Source organism: Taudactylus pleione, unplaced genomic scaffold, assembly GCF_031769625.1.
Source record: "Taudactylus pleione unplaced genomic scaffold, aTauple2 ptg000278l, whole genome shotgun sequence".
NCBI lineage: Eukaryota > Metazoa > Chordata > Amphibia > Anura > Myobatrachidae > Taudactylus > Taudactylus pleione.
Genome location: NW_028284680.1, coordinates 2734518 through 2755852, shown reverse-complemented (window position 1 = coordinate 2755852; position 21335 = coordinate 2734518). Strand labels below are relative to the sequence as shown.

Genomic DNA, 21335 nt, shown 5'->3' with positions numbered 1-21335 from the left:
TAATACTGTGGTCATGTAGTGGAAGGAAAGTGTTGTAGCTCTGTAGATGATGGAGAATACTGTGGTCATGTAGTGGAAGGAAAGTGTCATGGCTCCTACAATGACGGATAATACTGTGGTCATGTAGTGGAAGGAAAGTGTCATGGCTCCTACAATGACGGATAATACTGTGGTCATGTAGTGGAAGGAAAGTGTTGTAGCTCTGTAGATAACGGAGAATACTGTGGTCACGTAGTGGAAGGAAAGTGTCATGGCTCCTACAATGACGGATAATACTTTGGTCATGTAGTGGAAGGAAAGTGTTGTAGCTCTGTAGATGATGGAGAATACTGTGGTCATGTAGTGGAAGGAAAGTGTTGTAGCTCTGTAGATGATGGAGAATACTGTGGTCACGTAGTGGAAGGAAAGTGTCGTAGCTCTGTAGATAACGGATAATACTGTGGTCACGTAGTGGTAGGAAAGTGTCGTAGCTCTGTAGATGATGGAGAATACTGTGGTCATGTAGTGGAAGGAAAGTGTCATGGCTCCTACAATGACGGATAATACTGTGGTCATGTAGTGGAAGGAAAGTGTCATGGCTCCTACAATGACGGATAATACTGTGGTCATGTAGTGGAAGGAAAGTGTTGTAGCTCTGTAGATGATGGAGAATACTGTGGTCATGTAGTGGAAGGAAAGTGTCATGGCTCCTACAATGACGGATAATACTGTGGTCATGTAGTGGAAGGAAAGTGTCATGGCTCCTACAATGACGGATAATACTGTGGTCATGTAGTGGAAGGAAAGTGTTGTAGCTCTGTAGATAACGGAGAATACTGTGGTCACGTAGTGGAAGGAAAGTGTCATGGCTCCTACAATGACGGATAATACTGTGGTCATGTAGTGGAAGGAAAGTGTTGTAGCTCTGTAGATGATGGAGAATACTGTGGTCACGTAGTGGAAGGAAAGTGTCATGGCTCCTACAATGACGGATAATACTGTGGTCATGTAGTGGAAGGAAAGTGTTGTAGCTCTGTAGATGATGGAGAATACTGTGGTCATGTAATGGAAGGAAAGTGTCATGGCTCCTACAATGACGGATAATACTGTGGTCATGTAGTGGAAGGAAAGTGTCATGGCTCCTACAATGACGGATAATACTGTGGTCATGTAGTGGAAGGAAAGTGTTGTAGCTCTGTAGATGATGGAGAATACTGTGGTCATGTAGTGGAAGGAAAGTGTCATGGCTCCTACAATGACGGATAATACTGTGGTCATGTAGTGGAAGGAAAGTGTCATGGCTCCTACAATGACGGATAATACTGTGGTCATGTAGTGGAAGGAAAGTGTTGTAGCTCTGTAGATAACGGAGAATACTGTGGTCACGTAGTGGAAGGAAAGTGTCATGGCTCCTACAATGACGGATAATACTTTGGTCATGTAGTGGAAGGAAAGTGTTGTAGCTCTGTAGATGATGGAGAATACTGTGGTCATGTAGTGGAAGGAAAGTGTTGTAGCTCTGTAGATGATGGAGAATACTGTGGTCACGTAGTGGAAGGAAAGTGTCGTAGCTCTGTAGATAACGGATAATACTGTGGTCACGTAGTGGTAGGAAAGTGTCGTAGCTCTGTAGATGATGGAGAATACTGTGGTCATGTAGTGGAAGGAAAGTGTCATGGCTCCTACAATGACGGATAATACTGTGGTCATGTAGTGGAAGGAAAGTGTCATGGCTCCTACAATGACGGATAATACTGTGGTCATGTAGTGGAAGGAAAGTGTTGTAGCTCTGTAGATGATGGAGAATACTGTGGTCATGTAGTGGAAGGAAAGTGTCATGGCTCCTACAATGACGGATAATACTGTGGTCATGTAGTGGAAGGAAAGTGTCATGGCTCCTACAATGACGGATAATACTGTGGTCATGTAGTGGAAGGAAAGTGTTGTAGCTCTGTAGATAACGGAGAATACTGTGGTCACGTAGTGGAAGGAAAGTGTCATGGCTCCTACAATGACGGATAATACTGTGGTCATGTAGTGGAAGGAAAGTGTTGTAGCTCTGTAGATGATGGAGAATACTGTGGTCATGTAGTGGAAGGAAAGTGTCATGGCTCCTACAATGACGGATAATACTGTGGTCATGTAGTGGAAGGAAAGTGTTGTAGCTCTGTAGATGATGGAGAATACTGTGGTCATGTAGTGGAAGGAAAGTGTCATGGCTCCTACAATGACGGATAATACTGTGGTCATGTAGTGGAAGGAAAGTGTCATGGCTCCTACAATGACGGATAATACTGTGGTCATGTAGTGGTAGGAAAGTGTCGTAGCTCTGTAGATGATGGAGAATACTGTGGTCATGTAGTGGAAGGAAAGTGTTGTAGCTCTGTAGATGATGGAGAATACTGTGGTCACGTAGTGGAAGGAAAGTGTCGTAGCTCTGTAGATAACGGATAATACTGTGGTCATGTAGTGGTAGGAAAGTGTCGTAGCTCTGTAGATGATGGAGAATACTGTGGTCATGTAGTGGTAGGAAAGTGTCGTAGCTCTGTAGATGATGGAGAATACTGTGGTCATGTAGTGGTAGGAAAGTGTCGTAGCTCTGTAGATGATGGAGAATACTGTGGTCATGTAGTGGTAGGAAAGTGTCGTAGCTCTGTAGATGATGGAGAATACTGTGGTTGCGTAGTGTTTTTTTCTATAGATAGAGAAGGCATTTTAACAATCAAAATATAAGATGCAGGTAAAATCTCAATAGTGTATTAAATGAAACCTACCATGGTTATAATAACTCGACAGACACCATTATGCAAAGCTACATGAATAGGACTGAATAGAATAATGTAGATGGGCTACATTACTTCATTACACAACTGGAAAGGAAAGTCCTCCACATACTAAGAGAACCTAAATAGGTCAGATCTGGTCACCCGGTGAGGTTCTGAAGAGATCAGAGGGAGAGCTAATCTACCTGGTGCTTTTTCTGTTTGTACCTGGTTTGGATGTGTATGGGAGAGAAGGCCGAGCCGTCCTAATGTTATCATTTTACAGGTGACCATTGCTACAGTGTAACAGACTATGGCACCACGTTGCCCGAATTCCCTGTTGTCCTGCCAGTGTCTCAAAGAACTGTGATGAGAACAAAACCTGGGACATTGGACAAGTCATCAACAGCTGCCACCACAAGAGGCCCCAATGGGAAATGGACTGTACTTCCCTGGATCCTCGGGTGACCACAGATGAGAGGACCGGCCTCCAGCCTCCCCCAGCTATTTTGGAATCCGAAATGTAGTCACAGTTTGGTTTTATAAACCGTGGATGCGATAGCAATGCGTGAAGACCCGGTACAGCCTGTTCAACACCAGTCACAAAGAAGAGCTGTAGCAGACAGCGATAGAGGTCAACCAATGAATTCACTAGGAATTTGACATTACAGAGCCATGAGGTACAAAATACCTCACTCCTCAGTGATAGGCTGCAGATGAGAAAATGGTTGCCTCCATGGTGTTCAGGAGACAATATGACATGGCCAATTCTAAGATCTTACCTTTAAAGTTACATTTTTTTTTTTCATTCATATATTAATATTTGTTTTGTATATATTTATAAAAAAGAGGAAAATTGCAGATTAAAATATTGGGATATATTTAGGAGCTACCTATGGGCAAATCACCTCGTCTGATATCTGCTCGGATTTAATACATATAAACAAGGAGTCTCTAAAGAGATTGTAGCATTTCTCATAATGTCAATCTTGCAAATATTCTGCAATTTACTGGAATAACTTCTGATACTTGAAATAAGACTTCTGCCTGAAATCGGCTGTTGTAGTCTCAGAAACACTGTTGCGCCAAATGAGCAGAGCCGCTGTAATTAGCCTTTCTGAGCTACATCTGTAACCATGGATAGGGACCGATGGTTTCCACGGTTACAAATGATGCCATTGAGTTCAGTTATTTGCAGTATGCTTGTCAAAAACTGGAGGAACAGAGTATTTCTTGCATTATAAGGGGCAGTGATAGACAGAAGTCTTAGTTCGGGAATGTGGTCCCCTTCCGGTATATTGTAGTACCTCCTATATTGATTTTAACCGGCAATCACTTTGTGTTTTAACTTATTTTAATGAAGAAAAAGATTCCTCCAGCGAGCCAGCTCTCATGTCAAACAATCGGTCACCTCTGTGGGGATCATGTCATTAATTGTTGGAAATTCTAAACAAGGCAAAGATGGATCCCCTAGCCGTGCGCCCCTCTCCTGGCAATATGTTGGATAATGACAACTTTATGAACATATCATAGTACAGATAGGTTTATTACTAAAACTGTAGGCGCAATAGGGCGAGGTACCTTCATTCGTCCCTCTGAAAGCGTACCGCAGACTCGCAATATGGTGTAGAGCGTCTCAAGGGATCTGCTGTAACGGACAGTGTCGCCTCCAAACGGCACCGGATTACGCTAATTAGTAAATGGTAGAGAAAAGCACTTTAGTCCTTACTCTGCCTGTTTATATATGATTAAGTTATAAAAATATATATATTTAATATTACTTATGCACTAACTGTTGTAATAATCAGTAACAACCTACTTCTGTACAGACCCACGGTGTGTATACTATGTGCGCGCCTTCTCACGCAGGGTGCGCCAGCGGTTGTTACACTCTCCATGTTAGTCCGCTTGGTTTGAAATTTGTACATAAGGAAAAAAAAAATAATAATAATCTTAATTTCCACCCACAAACCATGACTGGAGCAGCGATGCCGGATTATAGTGCGCAGAAGTGTATCAGAATTAGGCGACAACTCTGTGTGTGTGTGTGTGTGTGTGTGTATACACACACACACACCATCCCCCCCCACCCCTCTCTCTTCTGCAGATCACTGGCTGTAGCGTCTGTCATTGCTGTGTGGAATTTATCACATCTGTATATATGTTCTGCCCCCCAGCGGTGGCTGGCATTGTGTACCCTAATCCACTGCTCATGACAATACAAATCATCAATTTACAGCGTAAGGCACTTTGGGGGATGTTTTAGTAAATAAGTGCACAACCAATCGGCACTTTTACTAAGTACTTATCTGATTGAATCAGGAGAGGACAAGTCTCACGTCTATAAGGAAGGCCCACGCACACACATTTTTACATCCTAAATAAAGTCATCCTATTAAGGCGATTTAGAAGAACATTTTCTGAGCGTCCCCTGTGTATTTGATGCCTCTGATTACTAGTTAATGGATCGGCTGAACGCTGGCATCGCCTGTGCGTAGGGGTCGGGTCCACGTTGCGTTTGTAACTGGCCGCACAGTACGGGAGGGCGAGATACCGAACCTCCCAATCCCATCGCAATATGGGGCAGAACCATCATTACTAACAGAAATATTCCATGACAAGCGATTACAAATGGCCTCCATCACAGTAATACTACGCAAGACATCGCTACTGTCCGGCCATCATACATTATGCGTACACAATAGCCCGTCTGGCGTTCCTTTTATGTGTATAGGGCACTTGTAGTTTTTTGCACCCGTGTTTGTAATGGGGCAATTATCTGCAAACGTGCTTAATGTGTATATACATATATTTATAATATATGTTTTATTTTATTTTTGCACATATTTTCTTATTCTAGTGATTTTTGGTAAAGACGGTAGAGATAAGTTCCCTCGGCAAAGGCTCATCTGACCCAAGGATTACAACAAAACCTCTCCCATTTGTTCCCAGCGTAATAACTTCCATTTGTAGAAACATTTACTCCTGGCTACAAGAAATGTCCCATCTCCAGCTGGCGTCTCGCTGCTGCTCTGTAACGTAGGTAATGACGCTGTTATAAGTGTCTTGTTATATTGTATTATTATTTATGTGAGGACGGTATTAGCCTGACAGCTCGCTAATCGCTGTTATAATGGGGCAGCAGCTAGATGTTTAGGCTGCAGTCAGCAAACCACTGTTCAGGTATAATGAGACTTGTATATTGCCGTAGTATGTTCATTTATCATGTACAATTCAGGCTGACAAAGGCTTATTAAAACAAAATAAACAAATAAAAAATGCTGTGGTGTAACCTATAGCAACCAGTCCGATTGCAGGCTGGTGTGATCTGTCCAATGAAAGCTGATCTCTGGTTGGCTGCTGTGATACATAGCGCACGTGTTTTATAGGCGGGACTAGGGCAAATAAGTGTGCTAACGGGGCAGATCTGGAGGGAGCGTGGTAAAGGGGCAGATCTGGAGGGAGCGTGGTAAAGGGGCAGATCTGGAGGGAGCGTGGTAAAGGGGCAGATCTGGAGGGAGCGTGAAAGGGCCAGATCTGGAGGGAACGTGATAAAGGGCCAGATCTGGAGGGAACGTGATAAAGGGGCAGATCTGGAGGGAACGTGATAAAGGGGCAGATCTGGAGGGAGCGTGATAAAGGGGCAGATCTGGAGGGAGCGTGGTAAAGGGGCAGATCTGGAGGGAGCGTGGTAAAGGGGCAGATCTGGAGGGAGCGTGGTAAAGGGGCAGATCTGGAGGGAGCGTGGTAAAGGGGGAGATCTGGAGGGAGCGTGATAAAGGGGCAGATCTGGAGGGAGCGTGATAAAGGGGCAGATCTGGAGGGAGCGTGGTAAAGGGGCAGATCTGGAGGGAGCGTGGTAAAGGGGGAGATCTGGAGGGAGCGTGGTAAAGGGGGAGATCTGGAGGGAGCGTGGTAAAGGGGCAGATCTGGAGGGAGCGTGGTAAAGGGGCAGATCTGGAGGGAGCGTGGTAAAGGGGCAGATCTGGAGGGAGCGTGATAAAGGGGCAGATCTGGAGGGAGCGTGATAAAGGGGCAGATCTGGAGGGAGCGTGATAAAGGGGCAGATCTGGAGGGCAGAAAATTATTTTCATTAGTTGTGAATGTTTTTAGATGGTGAAAATCTGACACTATTTTATCAATGACAATATAACTGGAATCGTTCTCCTAAATATCCCCCATTGTTGTCACTATTAAGATGAAGATGTCTCTCCGGAAACAGCTGTAAGTGACGTAACCTAACACTACTTTTCCTGTATTTATTAAAACTTGTTGTAATGAATTATTAACTATTTTCTTTCCAATCTGTTTCCTTTTTTCATGCAAAATATAAAACGTTCTAATTTAGTTTGTAACTTCCATCACATTACAGAGGTGACATAACTGGGGCATTTGCAGGGGGGCAGAAAGTATTTGCATTTTTACTTATTATCTTTCCATTCAGAACATTATGTCAGTCATTCCCACCCAGCCCGAGCCCAGGACAAAGCCATGCGCCAGGGAGGTGGTGGGGGGGGTCTAATATTAGCACTTAGGATATAAGCGAGGCTAAGAGGGTGTAAATATGACATTATACACAGATGTTATTATATGGTTTGCTATACATATTCACTGACAACCAGGGACTCTGCAGCTGCTGGGACTTGTAGTCAAACAGCAGCTGGACAATCACATGTTGCCTTTCCCTGCACTGTCCTTCCACCACACAGTGCCAGTCATGTGCATACACCACCACTTACCCCACATTGCCACCCTGGCCAGTCATGTACACACACCACCACTTACCCCACATTGCCACCCTGGCCAGTCATGTACACACACCACCACTTACCCCACATTGCCACCCTGGCCAGTCATGTACACACACCACCACTTGGAGACTTCTGCTCAGAGTTTTCAAAACTTTGCTGGCACTTTGCCTATTTCTTGTTTTTCAGAGGATAAAATGTTATTTCTTGGCTAGAAAAATTATTTTCCTAAAAGAAAGCAAAGAAAAGCTGTAATTGTTAGTTGTACATAAATGACTGTTGTAGTGTTTGTACAAGACTGTTATCTTGTTGGTTATATTGTAAGATAATGTTATTAAAAAACAGATGGGCTAATATACAGCCTGGGGGTCTCGTTATATTTCTTCTTACAACTGAGGTGAAGCAAAGACGGAGGCGGCGCCTGGCACCGCACCCCCAAATTCTAGGCCGATGGGATGCAAACAGATTCCGTATTACAGAGAGAGAGAAGGAGTAATGATCATTATATCGCTGTATCATACGGCTCTGCGGACTGACAGGCGCACAAACGCAGCCGAACGTCGTCTCGGAGAATGATTCTTTATACAGATTTCAATTTCTTTTATTATGAACACGCTAAGGATACATACGTTTACCTAAAGCAACATATTAAATGGGCTCTCACACGCTGTAAGGTGAGTTACCACGCCCATAACTCCAGCCAATGACATTTCACCAAATGTACCGGGGGTTTGTGTGATTGTTTTTTTTCTTTATACCCCTGATGTGGAAAGGAATGACACACAAGGTACCTACTATATGTGAATATAAAGCTATTGGCACTAAATGGCTAAATGTCAAACTGATGACTAAATATAAAACCTTTTACCAATCTCTGACAATGACACGGCAAGGCCTGCAGGTGGCGTACAGCGTTTTATTCACACCATGTACAAAGTAACCACGCTGGTAACACACTTCATGACATCACTGACACCGCTAAAGGAATCAAGGACTGCACAGAAACGTTTTCATTTTACACATATATTGAGATGTACATTATATACACTGAGCTCGCTGTATTATCTGCTATACTATAGTATTTATAAAGCCTGATCCAAACCGTAAGCGAAGGATGAAAGGTAACCGCCTCCTGGCACCAGTCTGCGCTGCCGTTACATTCTCATTTCCCCAGAGGAACGCCATATTGCCCCATATTCATATGTGCTACAGCTGTCCGTAACAAGGTCTAGTCAGTGACTTCAGCGCTGTGTCAGGGATTATATATTAGCTTTATTGGAACATAGCGCCTGTGGAGGCAGATGTCTGTACGTTACTATACATTGACAGGGAGATCACTTTTCGATTTATGGTGACAGAGAGTAACCTACAGGCCCATATTATATATATCCCCGGTCTCCCTGTTGGGTTCAGTAAGGTTTCATTGTTGTTTTTTCCCCATATACACAGATACCGTGGTTTGTAAGGCAACCATGTTGTTCTCTCGTTTGGCACATAGAATAAATTTAGTAAATGTATCAGATTAATTGTAATTCACTTTTTAATTTGTGGTAAATCAGACGAAAGTCATTAAAGCCCCAGTCATCTATAACAGACTAATAACATTACAAAATATGTGGCCCCCACTGCACAATCTTTATAGGTTTCAGATTCACTTCACTATGGTGACGACTGCCCCCAGTATGTGTGTAAGCTTATAGGACGAGCCTCCGGTATTCCCCTATAGCTGCAACTTTTCCCCAGAGTATAATGTGCTCACCGGTACTCGACTGCCCCCAGGGCTTAATGCAGATAGCACAAGTTTACAACAAAAGATGTCTTGCTAGCTTGTCTCATACATAATACAACAAATAAAGATACAACAGAACAGAATATGCTACAATAGGAGTCAGAGACAGAAGCTAAAACAAGTAAATGGTCAGGGCAGGCAGCTAAAGAGCAAAATGTGAGCTACTGTAACGAGGGTCAGGGCTGGCAGCAAGACAGAGTAGTCAATAAACCATCCAGTTTGGTGCAACACCGGTCAGAGTAATACACAACCAGAGGTTGGGAGAATAACAGGCAGAATAGTAAAAATGAGCTGGGTCAGTGAGGAGCACGGTTATCATATAGCACCGGTGATAGAGTTATTGTTATAAGTGCCAGAGATCAGTACACAAAACACCAGTCACCAATCACAGTTCCTGTATTAGTTTCCAATTAGTAAGATACAGACGCTGAGGGGCCACTTGTATTAAGACGCAAATTGCAGAGTTTTCAATGATTTAGCCGAGAGAGTTATACGGTAGCTGCAATTATTTTTAAGGGCAGAGACTTATTCCTGTCTGCAACAACTAATAGTCCTAATACATAGGTCATGTCCATTTATGTACAAACTCCTGTAAGGAATATCTGCACTCACGGGAAAGTTAGGTTGGTATTATAGATGGCGTGTTACATTATAGAAATACAGGGATACATTTAGAGTTGGGGCAAATATATAGATTTACGTGCTGGGCTCCATCTCTGCCTTTGAACATATCGTAGACTGATCCCTGTGTGTGTATAGACCAGTGATTCCCAGCCTCGGTCCTCAAGGCACACTAACAGTCCTGGTTTTACTGATATCCAGGCTTAAGCACAGACGGTTAAATCAAAATAACTAAGGTACTAATTAAGTCACCTGTGCTCAACTATGGCTATCCTTAAAACCTGGACTGTTAGTGTGCCTTGAGGACCGTGGTTGGGAACCCCTGGTATAGAGGGACGAGGGTCAGGTGTACTAATTACACTTGGATGAATCGGTTTTGCAGGTACCGGAGGCTGGTGTGTAAAGATGGAGAATGAAATTAGCAGCGCAGTAGAGTTGATTCTGATTGGCTGATTGCATATTGACCCTCCCAGATTTATTCCTTAGCGTTGTGGCTATTTTATATATCACGTTAATCCCGCTACTTATTTGTCATTTACAGAGGGGAATCTGCCCATCGGATTTAGGTATCCGCAAGCAACGTATATGTATTACATTAGTATCTGGACAGTGACTTTGCGTTTATCACTGGTGTGGTCTCTTGTGTATATGACACTTGGGGGTCTAGTTACTAAACAGTGTTTGGAGACAGAGTGAAAAGTGATAAGGTACCAGCCAATCAGCTCCTGCCATTTTTCGATGACAGTTGGGAGCTGATTGGTACCTTATCACCTATCACTCTGTCTCCTAACACTGCTTAGTAACTAGACCCCTTGGTTACACTTCACCTTTACATTTGTAGCTGAACCCGCGAGTATATACACACGCTGTACGCCCGATACAGAACCACTGCTAGTATACACACGCTGTACACCAGATAGGGAGCCACTGCTAGTATGCACAGGCTGTATGCCCAATAGGGAACCACTGCTGGTATACACACGCTGTACACCCGATAGGGAGCCACTGCTGGTACACACACACTGTACGCCCGATAGGGAGCCACTGCTGGTATACACACGCTGTACGCCCGATAGGGAGTCACTGCTGGTATGCACACGCTGTACGCCCGATACAGAACTGCTGCTGGTATACACATGCTGTACACCAGATAGGGAGCCACTGCTGGTATGCACAGGCTGTACGCCTAATAGGGAACCACTGCTGGTATACACACGCTGTACGCCCGATAGGGAGCCACTGCTGGTATACACACGCTGTACACCAGATAGGGGGCCACTGCTGGTATGCACACGCTGTACGCCCGATACAGAACTGCTGCTGGTATACACATGCTGTACACCAGATAGGGAGCCACTGCTGGTATGCACAGGCTGTACGCCCAATAGGGAACCACTGCTGGTATACACACGCTGTACGCCCGATAGGAAGCCACTGCTGGTATACACACGCTGTACACCAGATAGGGGGCCACTGCTGGTATGCACACGCTGGGCCGCATTGGACGTACCTGAGAGATAGCAAATACATTCCATTCTGGGACAGATATTTTACACGTATGTTCAGGGTGCATGACACACTAATGACACAGGCTGTGGATTCCTTGTCCTGTGGGAGTGAATACACGGACCAGGGTGCAGTAACATGTACATTACTAAGAGTCTCTTTATTTGCCCCTCCCCACCCTCATAAGATCGATCCTAGGGCGTTGCGGTTACTGTAATTGTTACGTTCACCGGGGCGTCCTCCGGAAGCTCTGCAACGGACGGGGGCAGCTCCGCGTCACTGGGAGCAGCAGGCACCACAGGCTCTGAAATAAAACATTGAAGATATTTTACATGTGTCTAACACTGGCCAGTAATCGCAGCACATGGCCCCAACACGCTGTCTAGGACCATTATACAATATTAATTCACTTTAATGAATATTAATCGTACGTGTGCTCAGACAAACAGCTACATGATAGATACCAACTGAACTTCTCATTGCGTTATTTATTCTGTATTAATACAAGGGGGTACATAGCACTAACATTGCGAGGACAGCGCCGGTAGCAACGTTGCATTATACCAAGTCTAGTAAATAAGAACATTGTGCAATATATACCCATGTCCACAAGGTGGCGATATACTACAATGCATGAATCAATCCCGTCTTATATCCATGTTTCTAGAGACTGAAGACTGACCAGAACATATAACATGCAGAGCAAATGGTATTTACCATGCTACTACATAGCTCAGTGACACTCATACGGGGAACGCACATGTTGGGGAACCCCTGACGAGTTGACTTTGTAAAGAAACTTTGATAAAACTTCTAATGCACCAGATGTTGCTTTAACGGCACCAACACATAATATCTTTATTGTCCTAAGTGTAAACTTCTTAATTAGATATTGAGACATTTACTAAACGCCCCATAGAAGGAGCGGTAGGAACCGTGAGAAAAAGAAAAAAAAAAATGACCAGGGTTCCATCATTTTTAGGGGTGTCCCTGGTGAGAGGATACCGATTAGCCGCTACGTCCTCCCATTAGAGGCGCCATTCTGCCGTGAGCTGGACCGTGATACCTCAATGAGGAAATCGCTTATCAGAATTCTGCGCAGTTGCAACAGAAACAAGAAGTTTTCCCAGTAAGCAGCAGCTGTAAAGGTGGATACTGAAAGTACCAAAGTAAGGTCCCAAGGGTCACCAGGAGCTAGGTAAGGAGGCTGAACACAAATGATCCCCTGTAAGGAATCTGAACCTCCAGAGTCAAAGCCAGTTTTCTTGGGCAGAAAACCAACACTATCGATCCAGAATCTTCAGAGACGCAACCTCACCAACCTAAAATTCCTTCCGTTAACACCAAGAAATACAGGTCTTCCAGACCTGATGATCATTCCTGGTAGAAACTGGCTTCTCCTTCAGCAGAGTCTGAACTATGCTGCCAGCAGATGCCTCGGGCTGTGGGGTCACGGCCTCAATATCCACGCCCTTAGAGCCATGCAAGATCAGGCTGGAAGGCTTAGCAGGTCCGCCCGCAGGGAAAGATGCCTCTAATATGCCCAGAAGACCTGAATACCGGGACCCTGGAACAATCTGAGGCCACCAGGTTAACATAGGCTCTTTTTTTTATTTACACTTTTTGAGATCCATTAGTAACGTGGCTACCAGAGGCAACAGGTAAACAGAACTAGGTAATGGTCATCACATCTACCAGAACCTCCCAGGATCCCTGGTTCTGGAGAATTTCTCCACCCTGTAGTACAATATGGACGTTATCCTATTGCCATCCGGCTAACCTCACCTTTCTATTAACTGCTGGAAGACCTTTGGATGAAGAGGCCACTTCCCGGGGTGCTGATCCATTTGTGGACCCGAAACTGCTGCCGGCAATGGGCACTGCCCCATATCTTATAGGTAGTTATGAATAATGTATAACCGTCACTTTAATCATTCATCTCATCCTTCCCGTTTGATTGGAAAGTTCTGTGGGTCTCGTTCACGTTTCATAACACGTAGGCGCTGGATACATTCATATCTCATCTATACAGACAGTGTTGTACCCTATGGCGGGACAATGACTGCGTCATACCTTGAGCTGGCGCTTCATCTGCTGCACTGGGGTCCTGGGGGGCGGTTGCCCCCTCTTCAATATCCGCTGCTGTTTCAGCATCTTCTGGGTTCCGTATGTTCTCTCGAGACTCCGCCGAGGTCCTGCGGAGCACAAAACAGGGCACCACAATCCCATGACAATGTACATTCACTAATTACTATGTATAACCCGAGGGGGGGGGGGGGGTTATAATACACAAGTTACCACAAATACAGATGTGTCTAGCTACATCTTTGCCGATCGCGCTACAAAAACGTGCGCACGCATCGCACCATGCGATTACCCGCAGCAGCATATGCTACGGCACACACTGCGATCGCAACACGCATGGCGCGATTTGCTGCAGGACACATCTGTACATATGAGAAAATATCATTTTCAGAATAGACCAAAGACATAAACATATCCCGTATAATATATCTTTATATTTGGTGAGCAGCAGTCACATGGCGCATCTTGGAAATGACCTGTGATAGGCTAGAATAGGGTGAGGCAAAGTGTGGCACTACACATCCCAGCATGCCCTGCTACAGTTTTAGCATGCCCGAGAAGCAAAACTGTAGCAAGGCATGCTGTGATATGTAGTCCCACAGGTTGCCTACCCCTGGGATGAAGAACGGTCAGTGAAGATCACTTACGAAGAAGAAAGCAGCTGAGACACAGGCCAAAACGCGGTCGCCTATATATCTGGCAAAGCGCATTAGTTTGTGGCGTTTGGGGAGGAGCAAGGCCTGTGGGAGGAGCGGTATGCAGTAAGGGCGTCACTCCCCAGGTACAATTATTACTCTGCAGTTTTCTAGTCCCGGGAGGGTTATCCATTTGCAAACTTTACATGGTTTCCCCAATACTTTCATTACATTGGAGAGTAACAGTGATCATAGTACAGAAAAAAAAAGTTTTGTTTGTTTTGTTTTTTACTTACGGTCTGAAGAACAAATCGTGGAGCCCTGAAGAAAGAGATAAGAGGCAGAGAAGGGTCTCAGGAGAGATATAATGTGAGTTCCGCTCCCTAATGTACAAATAGCCATAATAAAAAGTCTGATACATCATCATCGACAAGTGCCCTGTACATGTCCGTTATTTCCCGGCTCAGGGAATAATTGCCGTTACCTTAAATACATTTCACCAGATTCACAGAAGTGGGATTAAGTAATGGTACAATATCACTATGAAGTAGAAACGCAGCAACTCGCATTTACAGCTAACGTCATTTATACGACAATCAAAGTCAAAGTGCGTCAGTCAGGGCGTTACGGAGAGGGACTGTAACTGCAGACATTATGGGTTTTTATCAAAGTTTAAGCTGCTTACATTAAAGTATTAACATAGAATTAACACATAATTCACACAAGTAGTCTGGAGTAATTTAATTACAAAAAAATGATTAAGATAAAATTCTAATACAAGTTTACTGCTGCTCCTATAAGGGGTCAATTCACATAGGAGCAATTTCTGCGCGGTGAAATCGTGGCACAAAAAAAGGGCCTAATTTTCATCCAGAGAATGATTTGCAAAATTCAATTGTAAACAGCCATTAACTGGGAGACGCTGTGCGCTATTTCTTCAGTGTGGGACCTGGGCGACATGCATGAAAGAGTGAGGAAAATCACCCTGAGCCCCCAAAAAGTGACAAACACAGCAGGACAGTATCGGAGGCTGTTAGTGATCGTTAGCAAAGTATTGGAGGCTTTAAAAAGGTGTCAGATTTAATTGGTAATTCATTTTTAGAATCTTTATCAAAGATGGGTACACACTAGAAAGTGAGTGTATGTCAGGTGAGCGCAGGGAGGGGAGCGCAGGGAGGTGTGCAGAGAGATGAGGAGGGAGGGGAGAGCAGGGAGGGGAGAGCAGGGAGGTGTGCAGGGAGGGGAGAGCAGGGAGGGGAGAGCAGGGAGGTGTGCAGATAGATGAGGGAGGTGAGAGTAGGGAGGGGAGAGCAGGGAGGGGAGAGCAGGGAGATGAGGAGGGAGGTGAGAGCAGGGAGGTGTGCAGAGAGATGAGGAGGGAGGGGAGGCAGGGAGGGGAGAGCAGAGAGGTGTGCCGAGAGATGAGGAGGGAGGGGAGAGCAGGGAGGGGAGAGCAGGGAGGTGTGCAGAGAGGGAAGAGCAGGGAGGTGTGCAGAGAGATGAGGAGGGAGGTGAGAGTATGGAGGGGAGAGCAGGGAGGTGTGCAGAGAGATGAGGAGGGAGGTGAGAGTATGGAGGGGAGAGCAGGGAGGTGTGCAGAGAGATGAGGAGGGAGGGGAGAGCAGGGAGGTTTGGAGAGAGATGAGCAGGGAGGGGAGAGCAGGGAGGTTTGGAGAGAGATGAGGAGGGAGGTGAGAGCAGGGAGGGGAGAGCAGGGAGGGGAAAGCAGGGAGGTGTGCAGAGAGATGAGGAGGGAGGGGGAAGCAGGGAGGTGTGCAGAGAGATGAGGAGGGAGGGGAAAGCAGGGAGGGGAGAGGAGAGCAGGGAGGTGTGCAGAGAGATGAGCAGGGAGGGGGAGCAGGGAGGGGAGAGCAGGGAGGGGAGAGCAGGGAGGGGAGAGCAGGGAGGGGAGAGGAGGGAGGGGAGAGGAGGGAGGGGAGAGCAGGAAGGGGAGAGCAGGAAGGGGAGAGCAGGAAGGGGAGAGCAGGAAGGGGAGAGCAGGAAGGGGAGAGCAGGGAGGGGAGAGCAGGGAGGGGAGAACAGGGAGGGGAGAACAGGGAGGGGAGAACAGAGACGTGTGCAGAGAGATGAGGAGGGAGGTGAGAGTAGGGAGGTGAGAGCAGGGAGGGAAAAGCAGGGAGGTGTGCAGAGAGATGAGGAGGGAGGTGAGAGAAGGGAGGGGAGAGCAGGAAGATGAGGAGGGAGGTGAGAGCAGGAAGGGGAGAGCAGGGAGGTGTGCAGAGAGATAAGGAGGGAGGTGAGAGCAGGGAGGGGAGAGCAGGGAGGTGTGCAGAGAGATGAGGGAGGTGAGAGCAGGGAGGGGAGAGCAGGGAGGTATGCAGGGAGATGTGCAGAGAGGTGAGCAGAGAAGTGAGCAGGGGGAGGCAAGCAGGGAGGTGTACACACAAAAGGCAAATTTGTTGCCAAAACAGACGGCAATATTGGAATTTGATTGCAATTGAAAACTGTGGTAATTATTAATGGTAATTATCAGGGAAGGTGGCGGGGTGAGATACTCACGTGGGTTATTCTCGCGATTCCTGGCGATATATTGGAACACTAGAAGACTGGCTACAGCTGCCACTAACATACCAGCGAAGCCGGCCCCAATGGCAGCAGGGTATACATTATTGGGAGGATCCGCTGAAAGAGAACAAATGATCACTCAGTGATGCAGTATATGTTTCTGTAACGCACACATCAAGCACCTTATGGTCCGCAGTGCCAGACAGGAAAGGAAACCATTGCAATAAAACAACATAGACATACATGTAAAAGTCATGTGCGAATAATGCTTGATAGGACAAATTCTCAGAGCAGGTATAATCATAGAGTTAGAGACCGCACAGCATGGACAGTGCGAGGATAGGTATACGTCAGACATAAGGGGCAGAGGGCCCTGCTGGTGAGATTTTACAGAGAGGGGGCAGAGAATGCAGGTGATAGATGAGATCACAGAAGAGGCTACAGTTTAATAAATGTATTACAATATTGGATAGATGAGGACATGTGAGAGGTTACAGGTAAGAGACAGGATTACAGGCTGTGATGGATGAGGACATGTGACAGGTTACAGGTAAAAGGCAGGATTACAGGCTGTGATGGATGAGGACATGTGAGAGGTTACAGGTAAGAGGCAGGATTACAGGATGTGATGGATGAGGACATGTGAGAGGTTACAGGTAAGAGACAGGATTACAGGCTGTGATGGATGAGGACATGTGAGAGGTTACAGGTAAGAGGCAGGATTACAGGATGTGATGGATGAGGACATGTGACAGGTTACAGGTAAGAGGCAGGATTACAGGCTGTGATGGATGAGGACATGTGACAGGTTACAGGTAAGAGACAGGATTACAGGCTGTGATGGATGAGGACATGTGAGAGGTTACAGGTAAGAGACAGGATTACAGGCTGTGATGGATGAGGACATGTGACAGGTTACAGGTAAGAGGCAGGATTACAGGCTGTGGTGGATGAGGACATGTGACAGGTTACAGGTAAGAGGCAGGATTACAGGCTGTGGTGGATGAGGACATGTGACAGGTTACAGGTAAAAGGCAGGATTACAGGATATGATGGATGAGGACATGTGAGAGGTTACAGGTAAGAGGCAGGATTACAGGCTGTGGTGGATGAGGACATGTGAGAGGTTACAGGTAAGAGGCAGGATTACAGGCTGTGGTGGATGAGGACATGTGAGAGGTTACAGGTAAGAGGCAGGATTACAGGATGTGATGGATGAGGACATGTGAGAAGTTACAGGTAAGAGGCAGGATTACAGGCTGTGGTGGATGAGGACATGTGAGAGGTTACAGGTAAGAGGCAGGATTACAGGATGTGATGGATGAGGACATGTGAGAGGTTACAGGTAAGAGGCAGGATTACAGGCCGTGATGGATGAGGACATGTGAGAGGTTACAGGTAAGAGGCAGGATTACAGGCTGTGATGGATGAGGACATGTGAGAGGTTACAGGTAAGAGGCAGGATTACAGGCTGTGATGGATGAGGACATGTGAGAGGTTACAGGTAAGAGGCAGGATTACAGGCTGTGATGGATGAGGACATGTGAGAGGTTACAGGTAAGAGGCAGGATTACAGGCTGTGATGGATGAGGACATGTGAGAGGTTACAGGTAAGAGGCAGGATTACAGGCTGTGATGGATGAGGACATGTGAGAGGTTACAGGTAAGAGGCAGGATTACAGGCTGTGGTGGATGAGGACATGTGACAGGTTACAGGTAAGAGGTAGGATTACAGGCTGTGATGGATGAGGACATGTGAGAGGTTACAGGTAAGAGGCAGGATTACAGGCTGTGATGGATGAGGACATGTGACAGGTTACAGGTAAGAGGCAGGATTACAGGCTGTGATGGATGAGGACATGTGAGAGGTTACAGGTAAGAGGCAGGATTACAGGCTGTGATGGATGAGGACATGTGAGAGGTTACAGGTAAGAGGCAGGATTACAGGATGTGATGGATGAGGACATGTGAGAGGTTACAGGTAAGAGGCAGGATTACAGGATGTGATGGATGAGGACATGTGAGAAGTTACAGGTAAGAGGCAGGATTACAGGATGTGATGGATGAGGACATGTGAGAGGTTACAGGTAAGAGGCAGGATTACAGGATGTGATGGATGAGGACATGTGAGAAGTTACAGGTAAGAGGCAGGATTACAGGCTGTGGTGGATGAGGACATGTGAGAGGTTACAGGTAAGAGGCAGGATTACAGGATGTGATGGATGAGGACATGTGAGAGGTTACAGGTAAGAGGCAGGATTACAGGCCGTGATGGATGAGGACATGTGAGAGGTTACAGGTAAGAGGCAGGATTACAGGCTGTGATGGATGAGGACATGTGAGAGGTTACAGGTAAGAGGCAGGATTACAGGCTGTGATGGATGAGGACATGTGAGAGGTTACAGGTAAGAGGCAGGATTACAGGCTGTGATGGATGAGGACATGCGAGAGGTTACAGGTAAGAGGCAGGATTACAGGCTGTGGTGGATGAGGACATGTGACAGGTTACAGGTAAGAGGTAGGATTACAGGCTGTGATGGATGAGGACATGTGAGAGGTTACAGGTAAGAGGCAGGATTACAGGCTGTGATGGATGAGGACATGTGACAGGTTACAGGTAAGAGGCAGGATTACAGGCTGTGATGGATGAGGACATGTGAGAGGTTACAGGTAAGAGGCAGGATTACAGGCTGTGATGGATGAGGACATGTGAGAGGTTACAGGTAAGAGGCAGGATTACAGGCTGTGATGGATGAGGACATGTGACAGGTTACAGGTAAGAGGTAGGATTACAGGCTGTGATGGATGAGGACATGTGAGAGGTTACAGGTAAGAGGCAGGATTACAGGCTGTGGTGGATGAGGACATGTGACAGGTTACAGGTAAGAGGCAGGATTACAGGATGTGATGGATGAGGACATGTGACAGGTTACAGGTAAGAGGCAGGATTACAGGATGTGATAGATGAGGACATGTGAGAGGTTACAGGTAAGAGGCAGGATTACAGGCTGTGATGGATGAGGACATGTGAGAGGTTACAGGTAAGAGACAGGATTACAGGCTGTGATGGATGAGGACATGTGACAGGTTACAGGTAAAAGGCAGGATTACAGGCTGTGATGGATGAGGACATGTGAGAGGTTACAGGTAAGAGGCAGGATTACAGGCTGTGATGGATGAGGACATGTGACAGGTTACAGGTAAGAGGCAGGATTACAGGCTGTGATGGATGAGGACATGTGAGAGGTTACAGGTAAGAGGCAGGATTACAGGATGTGATGGATGAGGACATGTGAGAGGTTACAGGTAAGAGGCAGGATTACAGGATGTGATGGATGAGGACATGTGAGAGGTTACAGGTAAGAGGCAGGATTACAAGCTGTGATGGATGAGGACATGTGACAGGTTACAGGTAAGAGGCAGGATTACAGGCTGTGGTGGATGAGGACATGTGAGAGGTTACAGGTAAGAGGCAGGATTACAGGATGTGGTGGATGAGGACATGTGAGAGGTTACAGGGAAGAGGCAGGATTACAGGATGTGATGGATGAGGACATGTGAGAGGTTACAGGGAAGAGGCAGGATTACAGGATGTGATGGATGAGGACATGTGAGAGGTTACAGGTAAGAGGCAGGATTACAGGCTGTGATGGATGAGGACATGTGAGAGGTTACAGGTAAGAGGCAGGATTACAGGATGTGATGGATGAGGACATGTGAGAGGTTACAGGTAAGAGGCAGGATTACAGGATGTGATGGATGAGGACATGTGAGAGGTTACAGGTAAGAGGCAGGATTACAGGATGTGATGGATGAGGACATGTGAGAAGTTACAGGTAAGAGGCAGGATTACAGGATGTGATGGATGAGGACATGTGAGAGGTTACAGGTAAGAGGCAGGATTACAGGATGTGGTGGATGAGGACATGTGAGAGGTTACAGGTAAAAGGCAGGATTACAGGATGTGATGGATGAGGACATGTGAGAGGTTACAGGTAAGAGGCAGGATTACAGGCTGTGATGGATGAGGACATGTGAGAGGTTACAGGTAAGAGGCAGGATTACAGGATGTGATGGATGAGGACATGTGACATGTTACAGGTAAGAGGCAGGATTACAGGATGTGATGGATGAGGACATGTGACATGTTACAGGTAAGAGGCAGGATTACAGGATGTGATGGATGAGGACATGTGACATGTTACAGGTAAGAGGCAGGATTACAGGATGTGATGGATGAGGACATGTGAGAGGTTACAGGTAAGAGACAGGATTACAGGCTGTGATGGATGAGGACATGTGAGAGGTTACAGGTAAGAGACAGGATTACAGGCTGTGATGGATGAGGACATGTGAGAGGTTACAGGTAAGAGGCAGGATTACAGGATGTGATGGATGAGGACATGTGAGAGGTTACAGGTAAGAGGCAGGATTACAGGCTGTGGTGGATGAGGACATGTGACAGGTTACAGGTAAGAGGCAGGATTACAGGATGTGATGGATGAGGACATGTGAGAAGTTACAGGTAAGAGGCAGGATTACAGGCTGTGGTGGATGAGGACATGTGACAGGTTACAGGTAAGAGGCAGGATTACAGGATGTGATGGATGAGGACATGTGAGAGGTTACAGGTAAGAGGCAGGATTACAGGCTGTGATGGATGAGGACATGTGACAGGTTACAG

The 21335-nt window shown here is 46.1% G+C and overlaps 2 protein-coding genes across 6 annotated transcripts in view; one reads left to right on the top strand and one right to left on the bottom strand.

Annotated features, from left to right (window-relative positions):
• CDON (cell adhesion associated, oncogene regulated) overlaps nucleotides 1–7849 on the top strand; it is a 220354-nt gene extending 212505 nt beyond the window's left edge. For all 4 annotated transcript variants that reach the window (XM_088481767.1, XM_088481766.1, XM_088481768.1 and 1 more), the window contains one exon: nucleotides 3028–7849. The gene's annotated coding sequence lies outside the window, so the exon portion shown is untranslated. The remainder of the gene's footprint in view (nucleotides 1–3027) is intronic.
• Nucleotides 7850–10671: 2822 nt separating this feature from the next.
• VSIG10L2 (V-set and immunoglobulin domain containing 10 like 2) overlaps nucleotides 10672–21335 on the bottom strand; it is a 64022-nt gene continuing 53358 nt past the window's right edge. For both annotated transcript variants that reach the window (XM_088481763.1, XM_088481764.1), the window contains 4 exons: nucleotides 16646–16768; nucleotides 14422–14446; nucleotides 13479–13600; nucleotides 10672–11709 (listed from right to left, as the gene is read on the bottom strand). In XM_088481763.1, coding sequence (XP_088337889.1) covers nucleotides 11600–11709; nucleotides 13479–13600; nucleotides 14422–14446; nucleotides 16646–16768 — 380 coding nt within the window. In that variant the 3' untranslated portion in view covers nucleotides 10672–11599. The remainder of the gene's footprint in view (nucleotides 11710–13478; nucleotides 13601–14421; nucleotides 14447–16645; nucleotides 16769–21335) is intronic.